This window comes from Pseudorca crassidens, chromosome 1 (genome assembly GCF_039906515.1).
Source record: "Pseudorca crassidens isolate mPseCra1 chromosome 1, mPseCra1.hap1, whole genome shotgun sequence".
Classification (NCBI taxonomy): Eukaryota; Metazoa; Chordata; class Mammalia; order Artiodactyla; family Delphinidae; genus Pseudorca; species Pseudorca crassidens.
The window spans coordinates 109,715,756-109,740,653 of NC_090296.1; the positions used below are offsets into that span (position 1 = coordinate 109,715,756).

Genomic DNA, 24,898 nt, shown 5'->3' on the forward strand with positions numbered 1-24,898 from the left:
TACATTTATAGCCTATCTACCAATGCTTTCGCCTTGGCATAAAGTGAAAATTAAAATAGAACTGCATATTTAGCTCAACTTCCCTGTCACAGAACCAGTCCTTAACTTTCTGAAATATATGACTTTAGCTTTAAAACAATGCCCATCTCCAAACCGCTTCACTTTTCAGTTGTCTGTATACCCAGGGGCCAGATGGATGGACACTCCCAGGATGCTGGGGTTCCCCAGACAGGCAGGTGTCTCCTCCTCTGGAAACACAGAGGAAAATATACAGTTAATGAGGAGGGACAGAGCTTCACTGACCAGTACGAGTGGAAGCTCAGAATTTAAATATATCAATGACCTCATGCTCAAGAAGGTTCCAAACTGCCCCGAGGGATCAAACTTGTCTAGCCAGTCTTTCTCTAACAAAGCCCAAAACTCTTCCCCTATTCCACCTGATTGACCCATGCGATACCTAAAGTGGAAAGAAAAATTCCAAAACTGAAGGCAGTACTTGTGCAATGAGGTCTGTGAGCCCTAAACCAGAGGATCTTTGGGGCAGGAATAAAGATTCTGTTTCAAATCACAGAGCCTAACCTCATACCTGTTATAACAGAAGCAAATAAAATAACCTCAAACTGCACAACCTCTAAACTATCAAATCCTATATATGCCCTAATTTTCTCAAATAACTCAGTTTACCTAGTTTGTGAAAGAAAAAGGCAGAACTGCAAATAACAGAAATATGTGAGGTGGGCTAAAGCTACGGATACTTTTTTCTTCGAAAAAAAAAAAGTAAGTAAATGGAATAAAATGAACTCACTGAAAGCTTGAGCAATAAAGGGAAAAAACTGCACCACTCTAAGACAACTAAGCTAATGATCATAAATATCTACTCTGAGCTATTTCCTCTCAGGATCCTTATAGAGCCTCAACTGTCCGCAAGCCGACACTGGACCCTTTAAAACATAACCCAACCTATGCTTCTTCACTAGGAGCCGGAACTCTCTTTCTGCATCTCTGCACAGAAAGGCCATGACCCTCAGCTTTCCCTGGCTCTTGGGATGGTGGCCAAAGCAAGAAGTCAGGCTGGAGAACTCCCCAAGGTGGTTCTCAGGTAACCAGCTGGTTAGATTTCATCTTGTGTGGGTTAGCTTAGCCTCGCTAAGCAAAGGAGACACTTGGCCCGGGCTGAGAATGATTTCTGTTTAGATTTCTTCAGGCCTTGATTCTAAACAGCCCAAAGAAAGGCTCCGCTGTCCCAAAGGGCACCTTTCAAGAGCAACAAAAATAGGACGCTCACTGAACAAAAGGGGACTGTTTGGCCACCAACGTCCTGAACAGGGTCTGACCGTAGAACTGGAAGGGCTTTCTGCAAAGTTAAAAAGACCGAGAAGAAAACAGCAGCAAGAAAAGAATCATCACAGAATCACCCACTCCAAACCTTCTTTCCCCTCCTCAGAAGTGCCAACGGATAAAATTTAAACCTCTTTGAAGAAAACTCCAGCCGGAGCTCAGCTTTCGAGTCTTAGAAGACACTGGCGTCCCAAGGCCTCCCCACTGTCAGATCAAACACACACAAAACAGTTCCCTGATATGTGCCTGGTTTCCCCCATACCACACAAAACAGGCTTTCGCGTTAATCTGCGTATCGCACTGTGGGGAGAGACCTCTAATTTCACAGCACGGAGATAACACAAATAATTCATGTGACATATTAGCAGCGTACCTGCGGGGAAAGTGTTTAGTCAGGGCTCACTGAAAAACAATAGGAGCTCGGCCACCACGTCACAAGGCAAAGAGAGGGCCCTTCCAACAGGCTAAGCCCCTCCTGTCACACTCACTGGAGTTGTTTCAAGTCAACAGGTCTCCCTAATTACACGACACTTCTTTATTCTTTAGTCACTCTGTGGCCTGCAACAGTATCAACTTCTTTCCAGGGCCTCCAGATGCTACTGAATACTGGAAAGCTCCTTGCAAACAGTAAGGGCTGCAAACATGCAGAATAGCGACCCCACTAGAATCATTATCAACATTATCACCACCAGCCCACCAACGAACACTTGTGCATTTCTTTGTCTCTTCCTGGTCAATTAAAAAAAAAGTTTTTTCCCTTTAGTTTCCCATGGCTAGACCCATCCTTTGAAGATCTCACACCCTTTCTCAAGACCCTCTTTCAACCTTCTCTCCCACAAAGCCTTTCTCCCAGGGCAATGTGGCTCTCCACAGCTACTATGCATTCCACTTCTCCCAACCCTGAGGTTCTGTCAAGTGTGAGGCAGATTCCCTTTAGAGACAGGATAAATCAATGCTGGACCGTGTAGAAAGTTTAAAAAAAAAGGGCAACAACTCTACAATCATCAATTAGACTTGTTGGGAACAAGACCACCACCCAAGCAGATAAAACTCAAATGCAACCCGAAGCAGCAAAGCGTATTAAAACCTCACTCTGAATTTAAAGACATTCTTGGTTTGTTCTGTGTGTGTGTGCCTCTAGTAAATGTAAGATATCCAGGTCCAAAGCCAGTTTTCTGAGATGCTTTTCTCTGTCACTGCACCAATCCATCCTCTTAACTTTCTTAGCCAGACCCACCTGGACCTTAGGCTTATTTTCTCCTGATTTCACTTTAAAATCCAGGAACATGTCCTGTGTAAAAATTTCACCTGCCAGTCCCCTGTCATAACTGCTGCTTCGTAATATCTCCAGCCCGGCGGTCCCGCCTGAGCTCCAGGCCCTGGCTAAAAGACTGGTTTTCCTAATCCCAAAGGCGCCATACTGTCACATGCTCCCTGCCAGACCTACATTTCCAGATACTTCCCCGGCACCTCCAACTCAGCCCATCCAAAATGGAACCCCTGCCATCTCCCCTCTTCACGTCACACCCCAAACTGTCCCAGTCAATAATTCCACCCAACTCTGGGGCTGACTCCTGTCGGAACGTCTACCATGCACCTCCAATTGCACCCCCCGGGAAATGCTCCCTCAGAGCCCACCTCCTCACCGCATTCCAGTCCCAGCCTGCAGTACGTCTCTCCAGAAGCACCACAGAGATCTCCTAACTTGGCTCCTTATCACCGTCAATCCTCCACCCCAACCTCAACATACTTACGCTTAAGTACTTTACCAAAAAGAAATCAGATATTTTTCACTTGCTCAAAATTTTGTCCTGGGAAAAGGTCCAAAATGCTTTGCCTGGCCCCTGTCTTCTTTCTCCAGCTTCATCTCCTAGTCCTGCCCACATAGTCTATGCTTAGGCCAGGCTCCACCTCATTCACCCTACCTGAATGTGCCATGAACTTGCACTTCATGAACCCTGGCCCAGAATGCCCTCTCACTTTCTGCCCTCTAAGCAAATCACTCCCCATTTTTCCAAAAATTAGGCAGAGATGCCCATTCAGTGAGCTTTCCCTGACTCCTCATGAAATGTTTCCTCCCTCTTCTGTGCACTATACATTTTGTAAATATCTCTATTATAGCACGCTCCATATTTTTTTGAAATTACTTGTTAATGTGTCTTTCCTGCCTATCGATTCTTCCCTTAATTTAACTCTGTACCTCCACTGACCAACAGGGGATGTGGCACATAGTAAGTGCTCAATTAATACGTGATGTGTCAATGAAAGGAGGCAATATATTGCATCACCTTTAAACACCGAAGCTTTCGAAGAATATTAGATTTTCTTGCCTCATCCCAGTTTTCCCTCAGCTGGCTCATCTTTCACATATTGATTCTAACCTGTACCGTCACTGGCATCCTGAGGGCATTCACTGAACGACAAAGTAAGAGGCAGAGATGTGGGACAGAAAACTCAAGACAATCTACAACGCTGTCCTCCAGGAACTGAGACCAATAAGAAGATAAACAGAGCTGAAGCAGCAAAAGGTGACTTCAATAAAGACTGTAACTAATGAGCGATAAAACCAGAGTGTGTTTGCTACTAAGAAATAACAATGGACAAGACCAATTAATACCAGGATGTTGTCAAACACCATGGTAATTTTCATTATAATGTTTTATTGGGCACAATGTGATATTGATATTTTTTCACCGAGGTTTGCAATAAAATTTCTCCACTAAATATATTCTTAATCCAGATGCCAGGCATGGATGCTGTGTACTCTTTCCTCAAATGCTCACGGAGTTTAAAAAATCAACATTGTTGACCTGAGATACGGAAAGCACACAGTTGTTTATGAAGAAAATTTGCTTTTGATATTCTGGTCATCAGAGCCAGCATTATATATATATGAAAGTTAGATATATTCTAAAGTACATAAAATCTCAACTCTTTGGATGAGGTCTTTCTGGGGTTTCAGATTACCAGGTGGTGGTACTGACTGACAATGCTGCAGAAGCAAGATCCTGGAGTGAGGGCAGGTGAGAGATGGAGATGACCAACAAAATCCCTTCCAGATGGCCTCTGCACGAAAACATGGAGAGGAGGTCTTGGAGGCGGCAATCCAGCCTGGAGATTAACCAGGTAAGTCTTCAGGACCTCCCTGGAAATGGCTGGAAACCCATGCACATTTACTGCCAAACTACCCCACTGATGCCAATTCTCCTGAAGGTTCAGGGATAAAGTCACTGGAACCAAAGCAAAGTGTAATTCATCCTGGGACTTTTTAATTCACATGCCCCACTGGGAGCAGCCACATCTGATGCCGCCTTCTCAGATCCTGTTTCTGCTCTAGGGTTAGCTTATGACTTAAGGCGTAAAAATATGCCTCTCTCCTTCTGCTGTGGTAGAAGTTGTTTGGCCAATGTCCTTCCTTGGGAGACAAATGACAAAATAAAATGACCAGAGTTTCTGGGCCATTAATGCTTCTTTCCCAACTTGAAACATGTCAATTAATAGAGGCTCCCAGACATAATAAGGATGAAAAGGTTGAAACAAATACACGAAGCCTTGTTTTCAAACCCTACCCTTGATACTATTATTGACTTGGCCTGCCGTAACTGATACCTGTCCCAAGGCAGGCCAACCAATTTGTTAAAAAGGCAACACAGGCAAGCATTTTAATGCCAGTCATATATCTTCTTCTTGATCTGCCTGACTGGTACAATATTTGTGCCTGTGTGTGTTTATGTGTTTGTGCTTGTATACATTTATATTTAAATACATAAAAATTCACTTTTTCACTGAACAATGGTTTATTTTCATTCACTGACTGTTCAATATTATATAGGATTGGGGCTTCTCAGCTAGAGTCTGTTTCTTAAAGACCAGCTACTCTAAGTCTGCACGTGTGTGTATCACTCACACCATCACAATACAAGTTAGACAAAATAGATGCTTAATGGTGTAATTCACTTTACAATGGCACTATTATTACAGCATTACTCTATTTTCATTACTACTGCATATTAGGATCGGCTTCCAACATGTTTGAGTGAAGAAATAAAACAACCTAATCACAGTGCCAATTAATTCTGTAAAAGTCATACAGTATATCAAAACAAAAACATTTTCACAGCATCCCAGGAAGATGGGATTCCACGCCTAGCTCACTTCCTCTAGCTTCCTATGCTTCTATCCCTATAATACTTTGACCTAGCCTAGTCCAATTACAATCCAAAAATCAAAGACCCTTAGCAAGTTTAAATGATTCTCTAAGGAAGGCTATTATAATCCATCGGCACACCCTCACCTTGGGCTAACATTATTTTCCCAGATTTACCCAATACCATTGTAGTACCAATAACTACTCTTTCTCGTGCTGCTCTCTCATCAGCTCAAATACTGTAACAGCAGAGTGATTTCAAGCAGGTTGTGAGTCTCTGAGAGTATTGCTTGCAAAGTGCATGTAAATTATTAGATTACATTACAAGTGAAAGACTCAGCGGTGGGTCACCATAGTGGAGCATTAATGTAGAGCAAGTTGAATGGAACCCTCGAAGACAAGCTTCTCCACTGTGATTTTTTTTGGCAGGGAGGAGAAAGTGACTAAGGGGGGAGGGAGGGCAAGCAAAGATGGGTTGCTGAGGAATGAGGCATGAGAGAGCACCCAGCAGAGTGGGAAGGAGGGCACTCCCTCAGCCTAGATGGCTGGAGGGGGCAGCCAGCGGTACTACAGGAATAGTGAGGGTGGGGGAAGGGAGCAGGCAGACATGAGGCCCTCTTCTGGCTCAGCTGAAGGTGTGGGGTGTAACCTCAGGGAAGCCCAACAAGGGGCTGATGGGGTTGAACTTAAGTGATTCGCCTGCACTTGGCAGGATCTAGCCTGTGGCAGCGGAGCTGAGGGACTGGGATAGGATCCAGTTCAGGAAAGAGAACTGGTAGTTAAACGGAAAGACTCAGATGCCCTGGGACTCTTGCTTATTTCACAGAGCAACCAATCAGAACAAAGGAGGAATGCTGGAAGCAAAGGGAGCTGCAGACCTGAAGAGGAGAGAGGGGAGATATGGCCAAAGGGCCCCCTGCTCCTGGGTGTGCTCCGCCATCACCACCAACACTGGAGCGACACTGAATGTGTGCTGGGCATCCCGCCAGCTGCTGCACAGGCATCCTCACAGGTGAGCTTCTCAAGTACCGTGGGAAGCCGGCATCATAAACATCCCCGGTTTTCAGGTGACATAAGAAGCAGACTGAGTGGTGAATGAACTTACCTAAGGTCACACAGCTAGCACACAGCACACCTGGGCCTCACTCCCAGCAGGCTCGTACCAGCCACATATGCTGTTTCCCAACACGTCTAGCCTTGGTCTGAGTTGCTCAAGACTGGAGCAGGCCTGAACCTGCTATGGAGGGGAGGATTGGTGGATCCACGAGAGACAGAAGTGGGACAAACAAGGGTGGCTGGGTCCAAACCCAAGGCCCAGTTGGAAGTAGAAGCAAGTAGAAACTGCACTTGCAGAGTTAGGAGGTGCAGAGCTGAATCTTTTGAGGCAGCAAACAGCTCTGCAGGGCAACGTGGGAGAGACGATCTGCACAGTTAATGAGCACCAACTTTTTGCAAGGCGCTGTGCAGGGGTGAAAGAATAAACCATGGAGCTCGTCTTCTTGTGGGGACTAGACTCCTGCCCAGGAAATAACACTAGAAGATAGTGTAAGGGAACCTGGCGAAGGAAGAGGCCACATGCTGATTGAATGAGTAAGGCCCATGTGCCTGACCACTGTAAAAGACACGGGGCTTGAGAACTGCAGGAAGGATGGGGTGAGTCTTATCTGAAGCCGAAACGATTGTAGGATCTCAAGAAGCAAAGAGATTGGACATAAGATGGGAGATGGGATGGGGAAGAAGAGAAGGGGGAGGGGGAGGGACCATACAAGGAATAGAGGTAAAAAGAGGCTAAGTTCAAGAAACATGTGGAGGAGAACCCTCAGGAGTGTCTGGTCAAAGGCGACCCAGACAATGGGCTACACTGAGATGCCACCACGAGAATGTAGGATCCAGGAAGGCAGGGATCTGACTTCTCTTGTCCGCTGCTTTATCCCCAGAGCCTAGCACAGTGCCCAGCACAGAGAAGGTGCTCAGTAAGTATTTGTTGACTGAAACAATGCCACCCTCGTGCCTGTACACAGTGATGACAGCTCCAGGCAAAGGGGATCCCAGAATTTACATGCTAAGCCAAACTAGGCAGATGCACGTCTGTCTAAACGGAACACGCTATTGATGAGCATGTGCTAAAAGTGGCACAAAGATAGCGAATGATTACAAATAATAAGCATTTACCTTATTTTCCCTCCCCCAACTCTTCCTTGAAACTATAATGAGTAACACCTGGAGTGCGACCTCAGTTACTGTGGAAACCCTCCCTCCCTCCCTCCCTCCCTCCCTCCCTCCTCTCCTCCCACCTCCAGGCCACAGCCCACAGAAAGGCTGCTTCTACCTCATGCCCAGGACAGTGGTTTTCAACTTCGAGGAGCAGCCCATAAATAGATCATGAAACCAATTTGGTGGCTCATGACTTGTATTTTGTCTTTAAATAATAGAGCAAAAATAACAGTGCATTGCAGGTAATGGACATTCTATGTGAAAAGTTTACTGTGTGTGTGTACACTGGCTTACAATATATTATGTTTTTCTCATAATAAACCCATAATAAAGACACTGCACTAGAGGGAAAAATTCCAATATTAGGACACTTGTTTTCATATCCAAGCTGAATGACCCTTGTTTTCCTGGCTAAATATGACTGTCAAAGGTACTGCTCTTTGGGCCAGTAAACTTGGCCCATCCTGAAACATCAAGAAATTCTGTGTAACGTACTAAGTTCAGATCAGTTCCTTCAAAGTGGCCTCTCAGTTTCACAACATACAATCTTTTTTGAAAAAAAAATAAGATTTATTTTTTCCAGTTATAAAAATAATACATGCATAATGCAGGAAACTCAGAAAATACAGAAAGGCACAGAGAAAGAGAAACTCAAAGATAATCCCACCATCCAGAGTTGACCACTTTTTCACTTCATCATTTAGGTACACGTGGGCCCATGTTAATATATACATACATATACACACACACACACGCGTGCACACACACACTATGGTTTTTATTAAAATATCCCATTCCCTGCACACTACTATGAAAGCCATGACTTTTCACTAAGTGGTAGATCCCAAGCAGCTTCCACTACAACATGATTTTTACTGGCTACATACTATTCCATTCACAGACTTGCTCAGGAGCATCCGTATAAAAGACATAGCCTTAAACCCTCTGCCTCGATGAAAGAGGACAGCTGCTGAGAGGTAACCCTCCCCCACTGCACAGCTAGAGCTGGCTGCCTCTAGCTCCAGCAAACATAAGGGCTCCAAGTACTGGATGCCCCACTCTATGTCCTGTATTTTACTTTCTACCAAGTCAGAGCAGGAGACACAGGCACAATTTTCACTATTCTTTCGAATGGCTTTACTGGCAGAGCCGCAAGCTCACCGGCTAATTTTTAATGAATAATAAAAATGCCCGGTGGGATTAAAATATAATAATACTGATAATGTTCTACTGTTGAGGCACAGCCAAAACAAAGTTACTTTCATACATATCTACCACCTAAGGCTGGGCTGACCTGCGTACATAATGTAATAGCCTCGGGGCGGGGCGTGGGGGTGTCTCCCGGTGGACAAGAACTTGCTGGAACTTCTGAGCATCCTGACATAGCACTCAAGTGGAAAGAACATGGTTAGGGAGGGAGAAGACCTGTGTTCTGGTCACAGCCTTGCTACCTACTAGGAATGGGACCTCAGGCACATTCTGATCTCTGTGGGTACCAGTTTAAATGGGGGGTGGGGTGTAGGCTAGATGGTTCTTAAGGCCTCTTCTGGCTCTAACAGGCTTTAGTCTAATAAAACATGACCCATGGCAGCCTCATGAGTGAGCCCTACATATCTAATGTACACCCCCAAGCTCAAGATTAGAAAGCGAGCTTTTGAATTTTCTAGAGCCCTTTCAGGGGTACATTCAGTTCTCCTGATTCTTTTGGGGAGCCTCGAGAAAGTTTAAGCAGCTCACCACTCTTCATGCACTTTCTGTAGAAACATGCTCATCCAAAGTGGGTCACGGTGCCAGAAACGGTAAAATACAGCTCCAGCAATTTCATCCTTCTCATCATCAGTCAACTAATACTCTCACTAGAAGAAGCATCGTCTTTGATTATCAAAGGATTTCATTTGCCTTTGCTTTCCCCCTGCTTCATTACCTGCACAATTGAGAGTTATGGGCAGTTCACCCTCCCAGGTGCTCTGTACTTCCAGATATAATATCCCTATCACACAAACGTTCCTGGGAGTACATGCTGTATTGTTACCGTGGCCTTTTTACCATCCACTGGCTTTATAAGTGTACAGTGAAAATGAAAAGCAATGCAGTTTATTGAAGAGAATTGCGACATGTACCCGTTTCTTCCGCCATTTGTCTGTTGAAAATCCATTAACTTCTAAGCAGTCACTCCTCCCCATGACTGGCGTTGATCATATGGGATTATATAGGCCTCTTTGCTTCTGGAAGGGCAGAATCATATCGGGTTGTCTTTTCTCCATCCTTGTCCATTTCTTCGGGTTTCTTTAAAACTAACTGGATGAGTCAATAAACACGCCAGCCATTTCCCTTAACACCTGTTCTTGCTCTGTTTCTCCAAATATTCCCTTACCTGCCTTTGTCAGTTGGCATTCTCAACAAGTTCATCATAACTTCTCAAAGTGCCAACTTTTCCTCTGTTCGTCGTCCTCGTTAAAGATAATTTAAACTTAGAAAGGCACATTCCCAGCCATTTCAGAGTCACTGCTAATTTCATCCTCTTTTGCATGGGAATCTCCTTCCCTCTAGAGATTCCCTTCCTTCACTCACAGCCCCCGCTCCCCAGCCCCCCACAGGCAGCATCCTTAATCTCTGTATGCACGACCCCCTTCCCCTATTCCACCACTCTTATCTTTCCCCCCCAGTACTTCACCCAGTAAAACACACTTTAGCATGTGGCTCTCCTTCCTTCACTCCAGTTCTGAGAGAAATGTCTGTGTCTGGAGATTGTAAAGTCACCTTCAGGAAACAGGCATACAGTCGGCTGTCAATTAATCAGGATAAGACAGAAAAAATTACGTGTGCAGCGCTGCTTCTGAGTCCATGCCTTTATGCTTTGGGGACCAAGAGGATTTCTCCCACCCAACCTAAAATTCATAGTGATGCCTTTTGTTTGGCTATAACGAATTCTCTACCTAGCAGCACAGCTGTTAATAGTCTGGATTATTTTAAACAGTGATTACCATACCTCATTATAAATTCAAGTGTTGGTCTCTCCTGTTTTCCCCCCATTCTGTTTCACCTCTCTTCTTTGCAACCTGCCTGTTTATCCTTGGTAGCATTCTTCGCTTATAACATAAGTCAAATGACTCTATATGCTGTAATTTTTAGTCCCACATTCAGAGTCTGACATATAGATTTTAAGCCACTTGATTCTCCCCCATTAGGCACAGACCCGAACATCACCATTCTTGTCACGTATACAAGTCCATCAAGTTTCAGTGTCATTTATACACCATTTTATTGCTTTTTACTTCTTTCACACACGCCTACCACTTACGTACAGCAACTGCACAACATTCATATTTCATAAACTTCATCAGTATTCAGCCAAATCCTCCCCCGAAGTAAGCTAGGTATTTTTAACAGTGCACTGCCTCCTTCACAGGCGTGAGAATCCTGTACCAAGTGGTACCCTTCCTGGTACCCAGGAAGAGTTTTATCTATTATGGTCTGTTCACAGATGTAGGAACTTCCTAATTGTTTCAAAAAACTTTACGGTAGTTCATGATCAAAACTCAAATGCCCAACCACGCTGTTAGAGATCATTGGAGGCTGGATGACTATAAATCCTCTACACCTTGATTATTCCTATCCATTTCCAGCCTCTGATTGAGCTCCAGGGAAAGCAACAAGGGTGTAGAAACTACCTGGGACAGCCTGGAGGCCTCCAGCACCTTCCAGGGTGTGGGAAAACCTGTCCTCTCCACTGTGGTGGGTCCTGCAGACAGGGCCACGAAGGGCACCTTCTGTGGACAAGATACTCACTGGAAAACCACAGGGCCGTGCCATTGTCAACGTGCCACAGCACGTAATGGGATAAGACAGTTTGTAATAATGATGTGTCAGTGGAGGCCATAAACATCTGTTAGGAAAAAAAAGATTGTTCTTCCACCAACACAAGGGAATTGTTACCTGTAATTCCTTTTCACATTAGCATGTAAAAGCCAGAGACGAAATGGAGCCTGCCTAACCCATGGCTATGGTACCTTTATTCGTCATCATGCCCTACTCCACTTTTCTAAGGATTTCTTTAGACAATCTCCTTTATGTCTTTACTCCGAAAGTAAAATAATGATAATAATAATAATAAGGCTGTCACAAAAGAACACCAAGACTCCCAAGCTGAATTTCCAACACTAGGATATCAAAGATATCATAAGATAACTCAGTTATTTGTAGTGAGGTACATCGACCTAGAGTCTGTCATACAGAGTGAAGTAAGTCAGAAAGAGAAAAACACATAACCGTATGCTAACACATATATATGGAGTCTAAAAAAAAATGGTTCTGAAGAACCTAGGGGCAGGACAGAAATAAAGATGCAGACGTAGAGAATAGACTTGAGGACATGGGGAGGGGGAAGGGTAAGCTGGGACGAAGGGAGAGAGTGGCATGGACATATGTACACTACCAAATGTAAAACAGATAGCTAGTGGGAAGCAGCCACATAGCACAGGGAGATCAGCTCGGTGCTTTGTGACCACCTAGAGGGGTGGGATAGGGAGGGTGGGAGGGAGACGCAAGAGGGAGGAGATATGGGGATATATGTATACGTATAGCTGATTCACTTTGTTATAAAGCAGAAACTAACACACCATTGTAAAGCAATAATGCTCAAATAAAGATGTTAAAAAAAAAAAGATATAAGATAACCACAGACTACCATTAAATCAGGTGGGACGGTCTTGAGAAAGTCAGTCTCTGACTGTAGTACCTGGGATGCTTTCCACACTGGTCCAGTGAACAAGGGCCTAAGCTTGGAGAGAGAGAGTCTCCTCTGGAGAAATCTAACTGTTCTTTATTGACATTCTTGAAAGTCTTCCTTCTAACCCTAGAATTTCCTAACTTTCAGGATTGATGAAACCCCTTCAACTCATCTAAAGGAGAGGCAAAAATAGCTGACATTTCTATCTACCACTACACAGGGGAGAAGTTACATAATGCTATGGTAATACAGCACGTAACTTATCTGTAAATAAAATAGCCTTCCTAAATTCTTAAGGATGATTTTACATCCTCTACACTGCTAGAGAAAGAATTAAGGTCTAGACTCAGGTTGAAATTTTCCTCTAAAGTAAAAATATCAACTAATCAGAATCAACTAACTGATGTGAATTTCTATTCTGCAACTTGCAACTCAGAGAACAAAGGAGGCAAGTAACAAAACATACTAATATTGAAGATTTAACCAAAAAAAGAAAACAATTTCCAAGCAGGGATCAGGACAGATTAGCCCAATTTCTGATACTGTCTCCATTTACAGTTGTATAATGTACAATCATAATTCATCCTCAGGACAGTGACACTGTGGTACCCTAAGATCCTCGAACCTCCAAGAAAGATTCAGTTACATCCTCAATGTTCTTTCCAGGGCAGGAAAGGGGATCAGCACACTTTAAAAACACATTCAGTAAGGAAAAGACAAAAAATATTTCTGCTCAATCTCCTGTTAGCCAGAAAAACTAATTCATCAGTGACACCTTGGTACTCTTATAGAAAAATCATGGTTCATTGTATATTAATCAATGCTCCAACACTGTCTACCTGTAGAGTTTTGGGGAGGTGTTAGTTCACAATATTCAACTGTATTTTTCTTAATGTACAGCTTAATAAGATGGATGAACATTTTAACAGCTCATTTCAAACCAACACTTTCCATTCCGAATGAGATACCAAAAAAAAAAACCACCCTTGTAAAAAAGCATTTTGTTTTAAATGATGGAAGAGAGAACACCTCAGAGAGGCAGAGAGAGAAATAAAGAGGAGGCTGTTCTTAAATTCTCAGCAAGGAAGACAGTCTTCATTTTCAGAAAGGTATTGCACATTCTAGGTTGGTGTTCACTCTGGCACCTCAAGGCCTTTCAAAGCAGACTCTTATTGCTCTGGAAGAACCTATTACTAGTCTGGGACGAATGGGTCAGGAATCTCCTTGAGGAGGGGAAGGATGATGTCTACCTCAGAGTCCCAGCACTCTGGCTCGTGAAAGACAAAGAGAGCAAGCAGCAGGATACGTCATTTGAGGAGAGCGGCATTCTCTGTAAAAAATTTTGTGCGTGGGGCAATCACATTACAACTCTTTCCCCAGACACCTGAAATGTAGTTAAGTATTTTGCTTCCACAGACACAGAAATACATTGATAAGCATAGAAGCACCATTCATCAAGGAGACCAGGAAGATGGGCAGGGGGGGCGGGGGACACCCTCAGAAAAAGTGGCACGTGCTTTTAGGGACCACACCACACCAACGTAATTCGAAGTGACACCCAACTCAGTCTGTCCTTCCAACATCACATCACAACTTCCTAAAGGCAAGAATGGGAGAATCGGGAGAAAAACGTGAATCTTAACTCAGAACTGACAAGAGTATGGCCCAAGGAGAAGAACCCCTGGGCTTGTCTCACTCACATTCCAAAGGTTAGCTTTGGACAGGGATCAGTTTGCTTTCAAAAGTGATTCAGCTGTCACCAAAAACCCCAGAACATTTGCATCCGGAGGCAACAGCTATTGCGATTAACATTCCTACAACTCCCTACATCCCACTTAGGAGTCTGATGTGGAACCAGCAGTTCGCGCTTGTACCCCCCACCCCAACCTCTGCTACCTGGAAAACACAAGCTTAAGGTCTCCTGGTGAGGGGTCTGGTCCATGCAGGCTCCATATTTCAGTTTCGGAAACAGAGACGTTTTCTAAAGCCAAGGGCTCCTCTTAACACCGGTAGGTTTTGGAAAATTCCAGCAGGTGACTAACATAAAAAAAGAGTCTGTTGTAAATGTTTTTAGCCACTCAGGATTTGACTTCTGGATTAATATAATTCAATTCTTTTTAAGAAAGAAGAAGGAAGCAACAGAAAAGGTTCTCATAATCATCATCAAATGCATTTTCTAAAATTATTCTATTACATTTTTAAAGGGTACAATTATAAATGTTTTTATGAGCAATTTACTGGAAAATAAAAGCCCCTTAGTTTAAAAAATAATTATTCCATCCCTCTGGCAAAGAATTTTATCCCAGCCAGTAGCTCCTTCAAACTATGGGGCATCATTTGTTCCCTGGGGAGAGCCAGGTCCACATAAGAAAAGCTGATTCAAGAATCAATCTCTAGAAAGTGCTCGAAATTGCCAGGCAAGAAAGCAGACCAGAAAGTGAATCAGTCAAGACTGAGGAGGGGAATGGTGGCACAGCACTTTGAAAGGCAAAGACTTCTGTGGGTCTAGAAGTCCTCAGGGCTCCATATAAACTACAGGCCTTCTTAACTGATTTTAAGTCAATCTAAGCGAGCTTCCAGGGGGTTCGATCTCAACCCAACTGAGCTTTTCAGTGTTAATCCCATCTTTTGGCTTCGATTTTTCCCTTAGGTCAGCCTGCCCTAAAAGCCTTCCACCTTCAGCACTGGTGTTCCAGACCGACTGCGTGACACACAGCTCCGTGAGGTAAACTTTAGGGAGGTAGAATACGTAAGCTCTGGCATGCGCATAATAAGGAGATTCTGAAAGAGGGTTTTGTTTTTGGGGAGGGGGGGTTGAATTTTTAAATTTTATTTTATTTATTTTCTATACAGCAGGTTCTTATTAGTTATCTATTTTATACGTATTAGTGTATACATGTCAATCCCAATCTCCCAGTTCCTCCCACCACCCCCTCCTTTTCCCCCTTGGTGTCCATACGTTTGTCCTCTACATCTGTGTCTCTATTTCCGCCTTGCAAACTGGTTTGTCTGTACCATTTTTCTAGAGTCCACATATACGCATTAATGTACGATATTTGTTTTTCTCTTTCTGACTTACTTGAAAGAGGGTTTTTAACAACAGTTATGTCACAATGCTCATGGCTCCCTGACGTCCCTGAAAGCCTTGTTAAATTAAAGCTTCGCTGTAGTTTTTCCGCTTCATTCTTACTTCCCATGTTGCCTCTTGCCTTTCTTTCTTCCCTTTCATTGGGCTGAAAAGATGGAACTGAACGACACCAGCCATCATTAATAGCACCCAGAAAACGGAACAGTTCCACTAAAACTGCTAACATTCCCTGCCCAGTTTTCAGAAGAAGGGGAGGCCGTCTTTCAGATTATGAAGTCACACATCTGACTTTGGAAGCTCAGGCACTCATGGTGCATGGCCCATTCACCGGTAGATTCCCAGGTGTTCAGAATCCAGCAACAGCTTCAAGTCTACCTAGGTAATGTCTCATGAGGTCACCTCAATGTCACGAGAATCCTGACCACAATCTCTGTGGACTGCAAACACTGGCTGCCTGGAAGCTAATCCAGCTACCTCTCTGGAAAGCATCTTCCGAATCAGAAAGCATCGCACTTCACCCAATACCAAGGACTCCACTCAACCCTCCTTGAGGTTGAAAATGCTAATTTTAAGGTGATGATGTTTGCTTTTCCTTTTGAGTTGTGTGCCTTTATGTTTTAAGTATTAAAAAGCCATAATCACCTAGTGTGTAGGTTAATTTCTTTCCGATATTGTAATTTATGCAACATTAATACTGGATGCCAGCTCCAATTTTCTTGCTGCTTACACTCTGGGAGCCGACTCGCATATTCTGCCAACTCCATTACATCATCTGAAAACCCAAACATTTCCCATTTTCAAATCACTCTCATCTACCAAGCATACTTACACATTCTCTCTTTTTCTCCCTAGCTCTCACTCTCAAAGGTTGGTACCCCTGAGGAGCAGACAGTACATCTGAGGTTAAAGTCTGCAAATGCACATAATTTCTGGAAGCTATTACTACTGCTGTGTTAGCTAAAGGATGCCTCCATCTCTGACCTTCCTTTTTCCATTCAGACTGTTATATAACCTAGTGCCTGCGTGCAGGATGTGAGTTGAGTGTTTGGGCCTTACCTCCTCTCCCTCCCCCCATTAAATCTCTGGAGGGATGGACAAGAGGTTGGTTCAAAGAAGAGAGAGTGGGGGGTGGCCCTCTAGGGGGCAAGGGGATGTGGGTCAGCAGGTCAGCTGTGCAAGATGCATCCTACCCCTACGCTGTCCCTCTCCCCTTGTTGCTGAGCCTAGAGGGCTGGTGGTACTGAAAGCCCCATCGTTATATAATTTGCAAGAACAGCCAGTTACGGATTTGCTAGTCGGTTCTGCAGCCTGCCACCCCGATCTCTTGCAAGAACACCTTCTGGCAAGAATGACACCTGAAGATGCTAATAACACACGGGAGGGGGATGCCTAAGATGGAGGGGGGTGGCAGCACAAACCAGAAATTACTGTGGCTTCCTACATACTATGTCCCCCACCCTTCCCAAAAAAAAAGCCTCAGAAACACATGAAGGGGATTTTCTCCAGTGTTTCTGATTAACCCTGTTACATAACCCGCTCGCATTCCAAATCCACCGTCTCAGGTCTAAATATACTCTGTGCAGCCAAAAGCTCGCCACACACAAACTCCCCGAGCTAGCTGCAGGTCCCGGCCCCCAGCCCCGATCCCCCTCCCTGTACTCCCGACCCTCGCTGCCCCCTCCCTCCCGCTCAAACCGCAGTTCAATGTGTTCACTCTTTCGAAATCGCCTTTAATTAAATGTTTTTCGCGTGTGTCATCCTGATGGCTTTTACTGTACTCGAATTCCGTGAATGGGAAAGCGCCTGGACAGGGGGTGTGGCTAAGGTGTGTGTGTAGGGGGGGAATACTGTAAAACAGCTAGCACATGATCAGCCATATTCCTACCTCCAACTCTAACATCGAGAAGAAGGGAGCGGCTCCCGGGGGCCCACACTCGCCTCTCCCGCCCTCCCCAATCGCCGCCAGAAGCCGAGTGGCAAGAGGAGGGGGCCCGCTGGGCCAGTGCCCAAGCCAGGGCTGGAGATCCTCTCTGCCCCCCAGCCCTGGGCGGCTCGCGCGAGCCTGCTTCCTCTAGAGTGACAGGGATGATTTATACATTATTAACAACAGTAATTAAAGCCGTAGCTTCCTCCTGTTGTTTGCAAACTCCAGGCGCATTCAAATAAATAATCCCCCATCCCCAAGAAAAACCCCACATCAGGTGCCGATACCTTTAAGAAAGAAGGAAGAGGGTGAGCTTTCCCCAACACTCCACTTTAACTAGAAAAAAAAGCAAGGAGGAGGCAATGGAGCCCCCTGCAAACAAACACATACACACGCACACACATTCTACAAAATGAAGTGTGTAAATATCGCCCGGGGAGGGGGGAACATCGATCGCACTATCCAACCAGCATTCAACTCGCACTGACCATTCCCAGGTTCTTGCAGAAACGCTTGGAGAGGGAAGGATTTCCCAGGTCAGAAATAAGTTTGGGTGCCTTGGCGATCTTTCTTTTTCTGCTTGTTTGCTTTTGCAGACTCTCACTCCGAATGCGCGTGGAGCGCCCCACAGGACCGCCGCCCCGGGCGAGTTGACGCGCACACGCCCCCCGCCAGGCTGGGCGTCCGGCTGCGAGCCCCGGGTCTGCAAACTTGAGCATCTCCCCTCGCCGCGCCCGCCAGACAACTTGGCGAGCACCTCGCGCGCCCGCACCCTGCTTCCTCCAGCCCAATCTCCAAATCCCAAACCCACCGCCGTGCTCCAGAGAAGGTGCCCACGTCGCCCCCCAAGTCCAGGAGCGCCCCCTCTCCACCCCCGGGGCTGCCCTGGTCACTCAATCCTAACGCCCCCCTCAGCTCTGCGGGGAGCCGAAAACCCACCCAGTCTCGGGCTGCCGGGGCCGAGACTGTCAAAGGAGAAAAGGTAAAGGGGGAAGAGGGTGGTCATAAACAGAATTTTTTTTCCCCTTCCTTTCCTTTTTAAAGGACACTGCCGCTTTAAAAGTTTCTTTCCCGGGCCCCCACTCTCCGGTTCTCCGTATTTTGGGGAGCGTATTTAATTTCGGCAACGCGGCTTCCCTCCTCTCTTTGCAGAAAAATCAAAGCCAGGGGGTGAACCCGCCGGCTGTCAACCCTCCTGCCGCGTCCCCCGCACCCCTCTCCTCCCGCAACCCGAGAACGGGCTGCAAAAGTTTGCAACATTTCTGGGGGGCGGAGGGGGGAGGGGAAGGGGGTGCTCCGAGCTCTGGGCGCCGGCGCAGGCTCGCGCGCGGCCCCCGACCCCGCGACCCGGGCGCCCGCTCCCGGCCGCCCCCAGCTCCGCGCCGGGGCTCCCGCCGCCCCCTCCTCAGCCCCTCTCGCAGCCTCCTACCTCTGCTGGTGCTGGAATAGCTCTGTCTGCGCACCGGGGCGGGCGGCTCGGTCTTGCGGGCGGATTCCTGGTTCAGCGGGGTCTCCCTGGAGCCGGCGGCCGCGTCCGCGCCGCTGCTGCCCGGCTCGCTGGCGGCGGGGTCGGGGGCTGCCGGAGCTGACTCCATGTTTTTTCCCAATGTAGAGATCGCTGGAGATGGCGAGCTCCGAGACTCCCTCTATCTTCTGTTTTCGGAGCAACTCTATGGTACCAAAAAAAAAAAAAAAAAAAAAAAAAAAAAAAAAAACGGAGAAGGAGACCGGGGAAGGAGAGAGCAGGCGGCGGCGGGCGGGCGAGCGAGAGCGCAAGGGAGCGCGCGAAGTGTGTCTGGGTGGACGTGTGTGTGCGCCTGAGAAGGGATGGGAGGCGGGTCTGGCCACAGGCAGCGCTAGCGAGAGCTTCTCCAGCCGGTCCCCACACCCACATTCCCCACCCTCCAGACCCCAGACCGAGAGCCACGGACTGGCTGCCAATTTTGGGAGGTGGGGAAAAGAGTGGAGGAGGAGGGGAGAGCCTCACGTGCCCCCCTAGCCCAGGGACAGAAATTAAGATTGGCGACAATGATTCTGTACCTACTTCTGAGACTCTCTCGGGAGCAGAACTTGTCCCCATCCGCAGCCAGCCTGGGAAGAGACAAATCCGGTTATCCACGTCGGGGAATCGCAGGTAGCTCCCTGCCAGCCCAGACCAGGACTGAGGAGAAACTAAAAAGGAATTAGACCTGGGCTGACACCCCAAGGAAGGCAGAGGATGGGAGGACGGAGGACGTGGCACTTCTTACTTTGCCATGGGACGTCCAGTGGGTTTCCAGTATTGGTTTGATATATGTGTCTAAAACACAATTTGTGAGTCTAGAATTGCCATGGATAGCCAATTTTTGGTATGGTTGAAAGCGGTCGCTGTCAGCTCCTTTGCTGTTTCCTCCGAGAAGGATCCAGAAACCACTTGGCAGGGCAATTTCTACTAAAGAAAACTTTGGCTTGATTGGTCGAGGACTATCTAAACTGGATGAAATATGCCACACTGCATCTAGTTAATGCATGGCTGCTAATTGTCAATTCCCACTGGTACTATTGCTATAAAATGTACAGTCTCATCCATAAAAGATATACTGGAGAGGCGTTAATAACATCTGAATGATAAAATTCAGGTAATTAACAGCTTTTAATAAGTTACATCATTGTAGGCATCACTCCACAGTCCCCCCTTCCACTGAAACACGCCCATCGGGTGCTTAATGAAACCCAAGGGTAGTGAAGAATTGCATCAGTGTTACTTTGATCTGGAACTCCACTATGAAGGAAAAATACAAATTGGATGAGTGGAAAATATTCAGGTGGTAGTAGCCTGATTTCCCTGCCTCAATACTCAATCCACCATTTCCTCTTGCCTGCCGAGACACTGATGAAATCAGTACATTTTTAACACACACCCACCTTCCTTTCAGAAGCCTTGCAAATTTTGACAACAAAAAATATTGTTATATACCAGAAGGTGGCATAAATATGAGTATTTAGGGGGTGGGGAGGGAATTGGGGAACATTTTGCTTTTGCTAACTTCCTGGTTTGGAAAAATGCTTTTGAAAAATAAGGAAAAAAACCTAGTTCGATAATAGCTTAAGAGGAACCTCCATATGCCAAACTTCACACATGGTTTGTGTTACTGTTACTGATCTTGGTCTGATTTCAAATACACAATGCTATTTGCCATGGTCTGTGTGTTAATCAGCAAAACCTGTGGTCCACTCTTCGGAGTGATGCAAATGAGATGTGAACAGTTCTGATACCTTAATCCAGTCTCTGCAAGGATCCCTGGCTTTTGCCTGTCTGTTGGCGCCTACAAACAATGCCATGATTGTCTCCTCCCTCCCAAATCAGATGTGTCGGTTTCCCCATACATCAAAGCACAGATTTCCAGAGCAGCCTTCACGCCATTTACAATGGGTCAGCCTGTTAATAACGTTCTTGATGCAATTGACCTAGCTTGTCACACTTGACTTTTCTAAGTAAACAAATATATCAAAGTGCACGGTTTAATAAATAAGTTCCTCTGGGACAGCAAGTATGTCAAAATACATCCACTGCTCCATATTTATTTTAGAATATTTGGGAGAAAAGAAACTTTTCATATTAAATTTCACCAATGATTCTATTTGGGATGCAAGCAGCTCAAAAAAAGATCTCTGGCTCATTTTAGGTACCAATAGCAACTTATTAATATTTTGGGTGAAATGTATTCCCCTGGGCCTTTATGGGTTCTTTTGCTGTTTTCCTTTGACTAAACTGGTATTTGTTTATCCAGGAAAGACCATCCTGAGTATGGCCCCAGTGACCTTAGTTAAGAAAGACTCCATATTCCCGTCAGGGTACCAAAAAGCCATTTCTCTTGCCTTCCTAAAACAATTACTGCTTCTGCAATTTAAAACAATTGGGAACTCAAGTGCTTTCCCTAAGGGAAAAATAAAAGTGAGTTAGATCCATTCCTTGACTGTCAATCATTATTACTAAAGTGTAAATTACCTCCATTGGGGAAGTGTTTGAAACCTGAGAAGCACAGTGATTAAGGTTATATTTCTTTCCTTCCCTTATGTCCCTTCCCTGATTACTAATTACAAGGCTTTCCAATTTTCCCAATATTTGGAAAGATGGGAGCCTTCCTTAGACTCTGTTCATTGTGAAAGGCAATAGTGTTTGCTTAAAAATGGTTATTTTACTTTGCAGTACTGAGTTCTGAGACAATGGCTTAGAAAAACCTATGCTTTGTAGAAGACAGAAGCCTAAAAACCATTTTCTGTAGACTCCTCTTGCCCCCCCCAAACTCACCAGAACTCCCCTACCTCCTCTTCAATCACAGGCTCCCCTCTTGATGGTGACTCCAGTTTTTTCTTATTCCAAGGTCATTACTGGGAAGCTCAGAGTTGGCTTTGACTCCCCTCTCTCACTCCTGCACCTCACTCTCCACAGCCAGCCAGACTCGCCAGTTGCTTTCAATTCTACCTCTGTGACATCTGCCCCTCCTTTCTGCAGCTAACACTCCAATTCCAGACATTATTGCTCGTCTAAACCATAACCTTCCAAATAACTGGCCTTTGGTCTTATAACCATGCTAATCCATCCCAGAAAGCATTGCCAAGTTCATTATCCTGAACTATAGTTCTCATTTCCCACCATGTCACTTCCCTGCTTACAAGACTTTAATGGCTCCCTATCGCCTATCCAATTAACTACTAACTAGTCAACAAGGTATTCAAGGCTCTACCTCACTTATCCCTGCACTCCTGCACCAGGGATGGCAAATTGATCTCATCTCATGAAGGAACTCCTGAGGCTGTCTGGAAAGGTGTGGGCTGTGATTGATGAATGCTGTCTCCCATGGGTGGAGGGTTGGGAGCGGGACACTGGCGCCAGGAGTTTGCTAAACGGCCTGACATCCTTACATAATTCCTGCAATCCATGTGTAATCCTCAGACCAGGCCATGTGCTGCTCTCTACTCTTCCTGCTTGTAGTGCAGGATACAAGCACAGTTGCCTCTGCCTCTTCTGAAATGCCTTTTCTTTTCTGCCTTCTCTGTTAATTGAATCCCTACCTTTCTTTAGAGGTCCATTCTAAAAGGCAACTCCTCTGTACAACCACCCCGGTTTACCCCAAACCAAATATTTGAACTGTCTTAGTACTGTGCACCCCTCTTAAGGCGTCTGGTCTGCCTTGTGCTGTGGTTGGTTGAACATTTGCCTTACCCTTCCTGGTGGAAGATCCATTCCTAGAAAACAGGGGCTTTGCCCTTGCACACAGTAGGAACTTATTAGAGTTAGTGGATTTGAGAAATGGAATTGATGATCTAATCATAAAGTAGCATGTCCACACAGTGATTCCATTACACAATAAGAATGAAAACCAAAGTGTTTCAACTTTCAATCACTTGAAATAAGCTTTTCCCTCCTGGATAAAAGATTAGTTGACATGTACAGGCTGTTAAAATTTATGTATGCAAAAAAATGTTGACAGTTATTTTCTTTGCATTTCTGGGAGAGGGAGAGAAGGAAAATTATGGAAATATATAGTAGAATTTCCTTGGGAGAAGGGAGCTTTCTACAACATACCTAAGAACAAAGAAGACAGAAAATTAAAACCAAGTGCCCAGGCAAGAAGTTTCTTTTCTTTCAAAAAAGCGTCAAGAAACTGCAGCTGAGCTTCCCTGGTGGCGCAGCGGTTGAGAGTCCGCCTGCCGATGCAGGGACGCGGGTTCGTGCCCCGGTCCCGGAAGATCCCACATGCCGCGGAACGGCTGGGCCCGTGAGCCATGGCCGCTGAGCCTGCGCGTCCGGAGCCTGTGCTCCGCAACGGGAGAGGCCACAACAGTGAGAGGCCCGCGTACCGCAAAAAAAAAAAAAAAAAAAGAAAAGAAACTGCAGCTGGAAAATATGATGAAAATAGAAGAAACTGAAACGAACATGCAGCACCACTCTTGGGCATGGGAGGGGCTCTCCATTCTGCTGCAAAGTTTATAGGTTTATGGTCAGAGCAGCCCCAACCAGAAAAGTCCAGGTTAAGAACAGCACTTTGTTCAAATCAGAGGAGGACCAGTGTAAATCCGAAGTCCTCATGGGTGGAACAGGAGATCCAGGCTTGCCAGATGCTTCAGAATAAAAAGGAAGATGAAGGCATGCAATGTCCACTCTGGATGATCCACTCCACCCCTCTTCCTATTTTGTAGAAGAGGAAACTACAGTGACTTGCTCAAGACACCCAATTAATCCATGGCCGGGTGTGGAATCTTCCTATTACCGGAATTCAAGATCCAACTCTGCCACGTACTAGCAGTGTGGTCAAGGATGAGTCACTAACCATTTCTACGCCTGTGTTTCCTCATCTATAGATGAGGGTAATTAGGAGGGTTAGATAAGATGAGCCTTCCAAAATGCTTGCCACTCAAAATTTTGCTATTATTGTTATGCATCTTTAATAAAATCCTGTATAAAACTGTACTGTCCAAGGCAGTAACCACTAGCTGCATGTGGCTATTGACTACTTGAAATGTGGCTGATCCAAACTGAAATACGTGATAAATGTTAAAAATCCACATTAGATTTTGAAGACAGTACAAAAAAATGTAGAGTGTCTCATTAATAATTTTATATTGAGTGCATGTTGAAATGACAATAGGTTGGATATATTGAGTTAAATAAAATATATTATTTAAATAATCTCATCTATTTTAACTTTTAAAAATCTGGCTACTGAAAATATAATATTACTGTGTACTTTACATTATACATCTATCGGTCTGGGCTGGTATGGAATGTGTCTGGTACATAGTAGGTATTCTAATGATTTAACTAGAGTAATTGCTAGGGTTCAGCTGGGGGGTACCACTGGGTCAAGAGTTAACATCCATCTTGTCATTTTACAAAATCTTAATCGCGTGCCTACTTTTTGCAGGGCATTAAGCTGGGTGCTAAGGAAAAGAGAAGCAAAACTACTGTGTTTTACAGAGAAAGTAAGATGTGTTCACCAAAACTAAGTGGCATTCAGTGATGAGGCTTCAGCTGCCCTAGAGACCACCACAAAAATAAAGGAAGCTGTGAATACATCAACAAATAAAGGAGTGCAATTTATTGAATACCTATTAGATTCTAGATACTCTCTCATGTCTCATAGTTATTCTATAGATTAGGCTCCTCCACTTTGCCATGAAGCAATTCACTTAACTTCTCTAAAGATCCATGTTTCCATTTATAAAATGGGTTTGATCACCTTTTTTTTTCAACCACTTACAGCAGAGTTGGTGAGGGTCTCATAATATAGATGAAAGTGACTTGGAGTCTTAGAGGAGTCTTAGAGGAGTCTCTCCAATAGAACCATATTTGTGTTATCCAGTATGATGGCCACTAGCCATATGTGGCTATTAAGCACTTGAGATAAGGTTGATGTGACTGAATTTTTTCCTTTTAAATAGACTCTATTTTTTTAGAGCAGTTTTAGGTTCAGC

General features: G+C 45.1%; 1 protein-coding gene and 1 long non-coding RNA gene across 3 annotated transcripts in view; one reads left to right on the forward strand and one right to left on the reverse strand.

Moving 5' to 3' along the window:
- Window positions 1-19,296, reverse strand: part of LOC137230217 (nuclear receptor ROR-alpha-like) — a 46,493-nt gene extending 27,197 nt beyond the window's left edge. The window contains exon 1 of one of the 2 annotated variants that reach the window (XR_010946043.1): window positions 18,870-19,296. Coding sequence is in view for 1 of the 2 variants with exons in the window: in XM_067749111.1 (XP_067605212.1) it covers window positions 18,870-19,035 (166 nt within the window). In the remaining variant the exon portion in view is untranslated. The remainder of the gene's footprint in view (window positions 1-18,869) is intronic. The other variant, XM_067749111.1, reaches the window with a different exon arrangement.
- Window positions 17,985-24,898, forward strand: part of LOC137230220 (uncharacterized) — a 119,213-nt gene continuing 112,299 nt past the window's right edge. The window contains exon 1 of the long non-coding RNA XR_010946044.1: window positions 17,985-18,422. This is a non-coding gene — a long non-coding RNA (uncharacterized lncRNA). The remainder of the gene's footprint in view (window positions 18,423-24,898) is intronic.